At 37.1% G+C, this 9,431-nt stretch overlaps 1 protein-coding gene across 3 annotated transcripts; it reads left to right on the top strand.

Moving 5' to 3' along the window:
• The first annotated feature begins 2,068 nt into the window (after positions 1 to 2,068).
• On the top strand, positions 2,069 to 9,431 carry LOC133872230 (protein BREAST CANCER SUSCEPTIBILITY 2 homolog B-like). Of its 3 annotated transcripts, none has more exons than XM_062309679.1 (20): positions 2,069 to 2,264; positions 2,360 to 2,494; positions 2,997 to 4,046; positions 4,130 to 4,254; positions 4,396 to 4,529; positions 4,850 to 4,972; positions 5,053 to 5,250; positions 5,333 to 5,414; positions 5,518 to 5,568; positions 5,666 to 5,741; positions 5,883 to 5,994; positions 6,083 to 6,154; positions 6,507 to 6,702; positions 6,780 to 6,962; positions 7,246 to 7,388; positions 7,466 to 7,528; positions 7,645 to 7,855; positions 8,538 to 8,705; positions 8,801 to 8,887; positions 8,991 to 9,431. In XM_062309679.1, the coding sequence occupies exons 1-19, from the start codon at positions 2,114 to 2,116 to the stop codon at positions 8,855 to 8,857; spliced, it is 3,330 nt and encodes a 1,109-aa protein (XP_062165663.1). In that variant the 5' UTR covers positions 2,069 to 2,113; the 3' UTR covers positions 8,858 to 8,887; positions 8,991 to 9,431. The 3 variants fall into 3 exon arrangements, with proteins under 3 accessions (XP_062165663.1, XP_062165662.1, XP_062165664.1); XM_062309678.1 differs by having other exon boundaries at positions 4,375 to 4,529; XM_062309680.1 differs by lacking the exons at positions 8,538 to 8,705; positions 8,801 to 8,887; positions 8,991 to 9,431 and having other exon boundaries at positions 4,375 to 4,529; positions 7,313 to 7,388; positions 7,645 to 7,805.

Raw genomic sequence — 9,431 nt, 5'->3', positions numbered from 1 at the left:
GGCTTTTTTGCCGAAGTTTCCAACCAAGAGTCCAAGACGATGAAGACATTGTCATTTTGCCTTGCAGACAAGGTTTCTCACGAGCACCGCACAGCTTCGTGCTTTCAAGTTTCAAGACCCATATTTGTGTTGGATTTGTGTCTCTAGATCGGAGCTGTCGAGCTTCATGTTGTAACGCGGGAGTTCAAATATTTGATTCAAGAATTATATAATAATCTTTTTAATATTACTACTAGAAGAGAAGCATAAAAGAAGATAAACTTATAATTATGTTATATATTTTTAATTAGAGAAAAAAATACAATTTAGCTCTCAAAATTACCAATCATTCTTTGGATATTTTTTCGAATTACCAAGGCTTGAACTTTGACCCCTCAAACTACCAAAACCTTTGAAAAATGCAAATTTTGACGAAATATTCCCATAATACTCCTACCACGTGTCGTTTTTCAATTAAATAACAATAAAATAAAAAAAATAAAAAAACTCAAAAAATAAAAAAGAATAAAAACTAAATATATATTTAAAAATATTGCGATCGAGCAGAGGGCGTATTACTTCTTTCCAGTATCGTCGTTGGGCACGATGCATGCCTGCAGCCTCAGCGAACTTGTTCCCACCTCTCCGAACCCAGACATAGCTAATTTCCTATCATTCGATGTCTATGATATTGATCTTTAAAAGATTATAAACGATTCCAATTTGAATTTTTTGTTTTGTTACAAACGACGAGCAAGTATATCATCGTTGTGGAAGATCTCGATTGGTTTTTGACAGATAAATCAACGGTTTTGAGCTTCTTTGTCGATGTTCGTATCCATTTTCTTCTCTGTGATTTTTGGAATTCAAAATGTTAGTTAATAGCTACCTGGGGTTTAAGGATCACAAAGTTTTCTCTTAGATGAAGGATATTTTTTAGAGCAGGGCGAGCTTGAGCTTAGCTGAGACCAGCGAGCTGATGATTGCGAATCAGAACTCGCGGAGCCGAGCTATAAAATCGGTCATCATGGCGTTGGAAACGGATAGTGACCGAAGAAGTGTTAGGAAGATCGGGCCGTGGTTGGGAAATAACGCCACCTCAAACACCTACAAATTTTTTTTTTTAAAAAAAAATATATAAAAAAAAGAAATAAAATTTTAGTTTATTTATTTATTTATAATTATTTTTTAAATTTGATTTTTTTTTTGAATTTTTAATTGAAAAATGACAAGTGGGAGGGGTATTATGGGGATATTTTGCCAAAAATTGCCATTTTTCAAAGGTTTTGGTAGTTTGAGAGGCCAGAGTCCAAGTCTTAGTAGTTCAGGGGGTTATCCGGAGAATGATTGGTAGTTTGGAGAGCTAAATTGTATTTTTTCCTTTTAATTATTTACATTTTTTTTATTTGTAATATATATATAAAGCGATTACTTGTTACTGGTTACAAGGTTATTAATCTGTTTCTTAAAACCTATCATAACCAGAATATCCGGTTATTCGGTTGCGGTTATTTTTTATTTTTCGGTTATTCAATTAACTGTTGTTGGCAGTTATTAATGGTTATTGGTTATTAGCAATTAATAACCACATTACTTATTCACTTTTAATAAGTAGTTTCTCACGACCATTTATATAAAATTTATCAAATTTGTCCGAATTTGAGACGGTCTTTTTTTTTTTTTTTTTTTTTTTTTTTTTTTTTTTTTTTTAGATGCGACTGAAAAGTACAAGCAAAGGAAAGAACATACGAAAATAATTCCTAAACAACAGAGTTATTCAGATCTGGACCATGCGCAATACTGACAAACTGAGTAGTAGTGGAAGAAGTTGATGAGGGAATGGTGGGAATGCTGCTTGACAAAAATCGAGCTGCGGCCCATTGTGCCACATAATGTGCACCGAAGTTTGCACTTCTATTGATCACTTTAAATCACGTAGTTTGGGCAGGGTGTATGGATCCAAATTCCCCTCCATCAATTTCAACTTTCCCGCCTTCTCGAAATATAATTTTTTTTCTTTTAAAAAAAACGTTTCTTTAGTTGAAAACAAAAGAAAGCCAAAGCAACCTTTCACTGTTTGTATCCTTCACAAAAATTCCTATTTACAATTCTAAAAACCACCCGACGCCGGAGAATGTCTACGTGGGAGATATTCTCCAACGCCGACAACGGTGTCCAGTGGGAAATCTCCGATCGAGACCTCCAAATCAAGCCCGACGACGAAAATTTTGATTCACCAAACGGCAGCTCTCGTCTACCTTCCATGTCCGATCTTGTTCTCCAAGGCATTTCTCTCTCTCTCTCTCTCTCTCTCTCTCTCTCTCAACCTAGTTTTTTGTTGCTTAATTTGTGCTCTAGATTTTGATTTGGTTCGCCACAGGGTGTTCGAAGCTTCTGGAGAATCGCGACGAAGGCGTTGGGGTTTCTCCGTTGTTCCGAACTGGGTTGGGAAAACCGGTTGGGGTGAAGCAGTCTTCGATAGCCAAGGCATTATCTATTCTCGGCGACGATACAGGTACGCACTACTCTCAGAATTTGGGGAATTTCTCTGATTTTGGGATATAGCATAAGGTCCTTGGTGGTATCAATTTTGATAGTAATATATAAGAAATTTGATAATTAGTTGGTTGGTTATGTTACTATTTTCTTGAATTATAGTCTGTTTGTTTACCAAGAAAGCTGAGGGATGTGAGGGGAACGAAACTATTGGGGCTAACATTTTGTGGCTGTGTGGTTCTTAAGAAAGTGAAAGACATGACTTGATTGCATCCCCAAAAGTTTATTTAAAGACTTAATTATAAAAAAAATAATAAAAAATTTTAAAGACTTGAAATTAGTTGAATTTTTCCCTTATTGAAAGCGAAAATAATAGTGAATATGAAACTCGATTGTATGTTCTTTTTTCAGTGTAGTTTATTTATGATCAAAGAGAACGGCGTTGTTTTATTGATACAACCAAGTAGTCTTATCATGGTCTTTTGGAGACAACTTTTATTACCTCATAGAATGTTGTGCAGGCCAAGTGCTAGCTAGAGATAATGGATGTGGTTCCTCAAATTCTCTCTTCCAGACGGGCTCTGGGAAAATTGTCAATATATCTTCAGACGGTCTGGTTAGAGCTAAAACATTGTTGGGATTGGAAGAAGATAATGATAATAGTATTTTTCAAGGTCTTCAACATTCAGTGAAGCCGTATAATCCCAATGGACCATTTGGATGGAAAAGTCTATCCAATTCAGAAATGGGAGACTGTGTGAACAATTGTGATATTAAGGATGGTACATCAGTTCCGAGGCCTTTGTTAACTTCCATGTCAGGTTCAGCAGGAAGCCGATTGAAGAATCAGGCAAATCCAAACCTGATGCAACCTGAAATGCAGAGTTCAGCTCTTAAACCACCTCCAATCAAGTTCCACACGGCAGGTGGAAGATCTATTTCTGTCTCCAGTGATGCACTGAAACGTGCTAGGAGCCTTCTTGGTGACCCGGAATTGGGAACTTTCTTGAATGAAGAGGATGCAGATGATTCAGTTTTTTCATTTTCAAAGGAGACAAGATTCAATGATATTTTGTCAAATGAGGGAAATGATCCTTGCACTCCCTTTTCTAGTGAGGAAATGGCATACAACAAAAATACGTCAAAAAGTTTTGTAACCCCGTTGCGATCATCTTCTAATCAAGTGCAGTTGTCAGTCAAGTCAGAACATATTATTTCAGGGAATAACTTGATCAAAGAATTTGATGCTGTTCATTATGACAATGTTTGTAGGTTAAATACTAATGCATCTTCTCTAGAGAAGCGTTTAAGTGACAGGCAAGGTGATCCTAATACAGCAGCAAAAAATTCTTTGGCTAATGGTATCAGTTCAAGGATTAGTCCACTTGGACGGTCACCAGCCAGACCATTGGTTGATATTACAAATACCATTGGCACAGCTTGCACAAATAATGGACAAGTGGCTAATGTAAAGAGAATACTTGGAAAGAGTTCTGTTTCTCCGTTCAAAAAGCCCCGCAGTTCCAAATTCTCCACCCCGTTGAATAAGAATGTTCCACTAGTTCCTAATGGTAAATTTCATACATGTCTTTTGAAAGAGTTTTGTGTTTTTGTTGGTTATATGCTTCCTCAATTAAGCTACATGTTCCATCAGGTTTATCTACTTTACCATCTGAACACTCATGTTGCAAAAAAAGAATTTCCACACGATACCCGTTTCAGATTCCAAGAATGTGTGTCAATGAATATTTTAAAGCACCTCCATTACACCAGAATACGGTACGTAGACTATCAGTACTGTTGTTTTCCCTCTTGAAGTTTCTTTTGCTTTTGGCAATGACACCATTTTACACATCCAAATTGTTAGAATATATTCAGTTCTAACACAAATGAATATAGTTGGAGCTTTTGTCAGACCAGGTCAGATGCATTAAATCAACCAATGCAGAGAAGTACATGTTTCATGACGAGTCTGGCTTAAATTGCATTGGACCAGAAGCTTTTTTCCACATATTGGCTCAATCTGGAGCATCCATACAATATGCTTCAAAAGAGTAAATTCTCTATTATATTTTTAAAGTTACATTGCTTCTCGGTTTACAGATACTCTATACGATCTATGCAAACTTTAGTTACAATATTAACTAGAGTATCATCAACTTGAGATAGAGTTGGCCTGCCCATGTAATTATTAAATAGGATTGGTTGAGTTGGGCAGCCCCTTGAATGTGGTTGTTGTGAAAACTGGAACTTCTGTGCTGTTTATTGTTCAGGGCTCTTCAGCAGTGTGGTTATTTATGCTTTTCTATTAATTTAGATAATTTGTATTCTGCATCTGATCTTTTGTTTCGCATTTTGCATAATATATATCTAGGTGGGTCATAAATCACTACAAGTGGATTGTTTGGAAACTAGCATGCTATGAGAGATGCTATGCCACTGAAGCTGCTGGAAAATTTTTGACAGTGTCCAACGTGCTCGAGGAATTGAAGTATAGGTATGTAATTATCATTAGTTGTATGTTTAGTCCTGGGTGAATAAGACTTCCATGAGAACAATTTGTATGCATTTACGTAGATATGAAAGAGAAGTCAATCATGGCCATCGTTCTGCAATCAAGAGAATTCTGGAAGGGGATGCATCACCTTCTTCAATGATGGTTCTATGCATTTCAGCTATTTGTTCAAATTGTGACCTAAAGAATGAGACTTCTTCCATGGAAGTAATTGGGGATGAATGTAGTAACACAACAAAAGTTGAACTAACTGACGGGTGGTAAGTAAATGCCTAGATACATGTTGTGATGCTTACACTATATTTAAAGTTTTTTGGCCTGTAGAAAGATCTTGTTTTACAGGTATGCAATGGATGCTGTTTTGGATGTACCACTGTCGAAGCACCTTGTTGCTGGAAAACTGTTTGTGGGACAGAAACTTCGGGTAATATGTTCATTTCTTTGATTTTTTTTTTTCCTGCCCTTCTTTGAGCAGAACATTTCCTTTAGAATTGTCTCTTGCTTACAGTTTATTTTGTCCTGTGCAGATCTGGGGAGCAGGATTATGTGGCTGGGTTGGGCCTGTTTCATCCCTTGAGGTTCTTACTGGTTTTATTTTTTTGTTGAACTTGAATTGTTCGAAAAGTTGACTTTCTGTCTTCGGAGGTTTGTCTGAGGTTTTTGCTTTGGTGTCAGGTGTCAAGGACAGTTAGTTTGCTATTGCATGGAAATGGGACATATAGAGCTCACTGGGCTGATAGACTGGGATTCTGTAAGCACTATTTGGGTTGTATACAGGAATTTTTTTTTATTTTTTTATTTTATTTTTTCCAGTTTTATATGGCATTAAGATATATATAGATTTTTGTTCTTCTTGCCTTATAATGCATGGCCCTCGAATATATTTCCACAGGTAAAGGTGTTTGTTCTCCTTTAGCATTTAGGTGCATTAAGTGTAATGGGGGTCCAGTCCCCCGGACTTTAGTAGGAGTCAGTCGGATATACCCTGTCCTCTATAAAGAAAGGTAGTTTGAATTTTTTTTTTTTTGAAGTTTTTCTTCAATCGATACTGTGTTCTGTATGATGAAAGTCATTCCTGTTGCTTTCATCTAGGTTAGGTAATGAAGGGTCTATTGTGAGATCAGAGAGGATGGAGAGTAAAATGGTGCAATTGTACAATCAAAGGTGACCTCTATTCTTCCATATCAAGCGAATTTTATATTGTTTACTTCTTGAAAATATTCATTGATTGTGTGCTCAATCCATTAGTAGATTTCATGGTCTACTTAAAGTTTTAAATATTTATCTACTTCAGTAGTTCTTTGGCCTTCCTTATTGATGTATGTTCAGTAACCATGCATCTTATCACACCTTTTCTGATCATAAAAGGACTAAAGCATACTGATACTATCAGCCAGTTTGTGAGATGGTTTTCCTGTTAATGATGCAAAAGGACCTCCAATTCTACAGCAATGGCCTTAGACATTCAACATGGCTTTGTTACAATTTTTTTTTAATGATTTTTGTTTGGCTGCAGGCGATCTACTGTTGTAGAGGGCATCATTTCCGAGTTTCAAAGAGACATAAAAGGTTCACATAATTATGATGACAATGACAGTGAAGGAGCAAAACTTTTAAAGATACTTGAGACAGCTGCAGAACCTGAAGTATTAATGGCAGAGATGAGTCCGGAGCAACTAACTTCTTTTACCACTTATCAAGCAAAACTAGAGGTGGGCTTTAGATTCTTTGCTTGACTGAAAGTCCAAATTTAGAATGAGGTCATTAACTATGGCTAGTCTGAACTTAGGCAAACAGGCAGGCAAACATGGACAAAGCAATTGAGAAAGCTTTTAAAGATGCTGGCTTAGGTGAGAGAGAAGTCACCCCATTTATGAGGGTGAGGATAGTTGGATTAACTAAGAAAATGGGTCATGGAAAGGACATCCCTAAAGAAGGCTTGATAACAATCTGGAACCCAACAGAGAAGCAGGTGAATCCAATTGTGTTGTTCTGCTTTCCTTGGACCCTTCTTTACATCTAGTTCGCACATTCCCCCTCCTCCCCTACCCCCTTTTCTCTCTCCTCTACGCTCAATGCCCCAACCCCCACGTGTATTCATACATGTGTGTAGTCAAGCCTGCCAGGCCAATATGACGAATTTGTTTCTCTCTCTCTCTCTCTCTCTCTCTCATTACCGTCTCTGTATGCTTATCATGAATGTTATGTAGTGTGTTTTATAAGCATTATAATTAATCTACTTACTACTGTGACAGCAACATGAGCTGGTTGAGGGGCAGGCTTATGCTATTTCTGGACTTGTACCGTTTAATTCTGATGCAGATACCCTATATTTGCAAGCAAGAGGATCCACTACCAAATGGCAGCCTTTATCTTCCCAAGCAACCGAACACTTTAAGTAAGTTTCCATTTAACTTTCTTATTACAAAAAATTAAGAATATTAATCGAATCTAGCTCATAGATATCTTCTGTAGGCCGTTCCACAATCCTCGCAAACCAGTATTGTTGTCAAATTTGGGTGAAGTTCCTCTTTCCAGGTGAATTTCAAATCTCATCCTTTCTGCTATGACGTTTTTGCTTTTGCTCCATTTTCCCTTCTAGTAGTAAAGAGAGAAAAGTTATAAACTCAATAATAGTTGTTTGGTTTATTCAGTGAGTTTGATGTAGCTGCGGTCATTGTGCATGTGGGGGAGGTTTTTACAGCTCCTCACCAAAAGAAACAGTGGGTGTTTGTGACAGATGGCTCCATTTCTGAGTCACAGCCAGAAGAATTATCCAATTCTTTACTTGCCATCAGCTTCTGCACTCCATATATTAATGATGGTTCGTTTGCACCAATCAACTCTAATCTCGTGGGATCCACTGTGAGTATATCCTGTTCGTTTCAGTCACCTCCAAGAGTGGCATTTATCTTTATCAAATGATGCAATCATCAGAGATCACTTTGAGAAATGAAGGAATAGGAGCTCTCATGGGAAGATTTGATTCAATTCAACGGAAGGAAATGCCTTCTTCCTTTGTTCTCTCATAAATTATACACCTTAAATATGACTAAATGAATGAAATGACTGATTGCTCCATAACTGAGACAATCCACAATATGATAACTAAATAAGAACGCAATTGACTCCAGTTCTAGATTACCATCTATTGAAAGACTAATACAATAATACCTTGTTTTGGAAGAATATCTTACCCAGGACATGTAAGTTTACTACACATGTTGTAGCCCTTTTCTGCACCATGCTAATTGCGTCACTTCTAACTACTGCTTTCATGTTTTACTTGGTATAAGCTTCCGGGATTCTTTATCGTTGCCTTGAATTGTTGGTCTTAGACGTTAGTTCGGTGATTTTTAATTGTTTCAGAAATTTATCAAAGAATCATACAAATGGTAGATTCCTGCGTGATACACTTTTGATCTAAAGATGCATATCTTGTCCCTTCTCCAACACAAATCTTCCACAAAAAAACTAAATAAGTCAATCCAGCCCCCCAAAAGAAAAAGCGCTATAGTTAATGACAGTTCTAGCTTCCACATTGCAGGTTGGCTTTTGTAATCTTATCAAGAGAGCGAAGGACCAATTGAATCATCTTTGGGTAGCAGAAGCTACAGAGAATTCAATCTACTTTCTGAATTTTGATCCTTCCCATTGTGCTCACCTAAAAAATGCAGCTGCCTTTGCTCAAAGATGGGCAAAGATCTCTAGCTTGGTGTGCATTTTGTGACTTTGATATCATATTGATAGCATTTGCTGCATGTTGTCTGCTGTTTAATAAACTTTTGCACTTGTTTCACTTTTTTGCAGAGTATTGATAAGCTTAGGGAGAAAGTTTTATTTATTATTGGTGATTGTAAAAGCTAGATTATAAATGTAGCTGATCTAAACTGACGAGTAAGTCTCTCCTGTTTGTTTTATTTGAGATCGATGAGGGGATATCTAGCCCCAATAGGCTATTTATTCTAATCTCAATATCTCCCTTTGCTGCTAATTCCAGGGCAAAGTGAATGGATATGGCGAGCCCATCATCCAGAATGCTTGAAAAGCATCATTTGGTGGCACAATCTGGTTCCTGGTTAGAATGTCCGCCTCTACTTTGCGCTTGAACTCTAAAACTATCGATGAAAGAAACTTTAGTTTCTTTTCGCATGTCTTTATCTCCAAATTTTGATTAGCACAGAAGAATCTATAAATGTGGCACTATGTATGCAGGGAAGAAAGTAGTGTGAGCATCTTCAGTTTTGAGCCAATTACCATCATTTTAGAGGTTTTGGCTGATTGAGCATGTATAGTTATGACCGTTACAAATACAATTTTGTTAAACATTCTGTAAGCAATTTTGCTGCTTTTACCTTTCTGGGTGGAGGGAAGGGCTGGACTCTGGAGGAAGCAGTGAATACTAAATTGCTGGAGGGCTGAGGTTGGTCCTTTTCCACAA

This window comes from Alnus glutinosa, chromosome 7, assembly GCF_958979055.1.
Source record: "Alnus glutinosa chromosome 7, dhAlnGlut1.1, whole genome shotgun sequence".
NCBI classification, from domain to species: Eukaryota; Viridiplantae; Streptophyta; class Magnoliopsida; order Fagales; family Betulaceae; genus Alnus; species Alnus glutinosa.
Note: the sequence above shows the minus strand (reverse complement) of the source record. Positions and strands in the feature narration are given on the sequence as shown.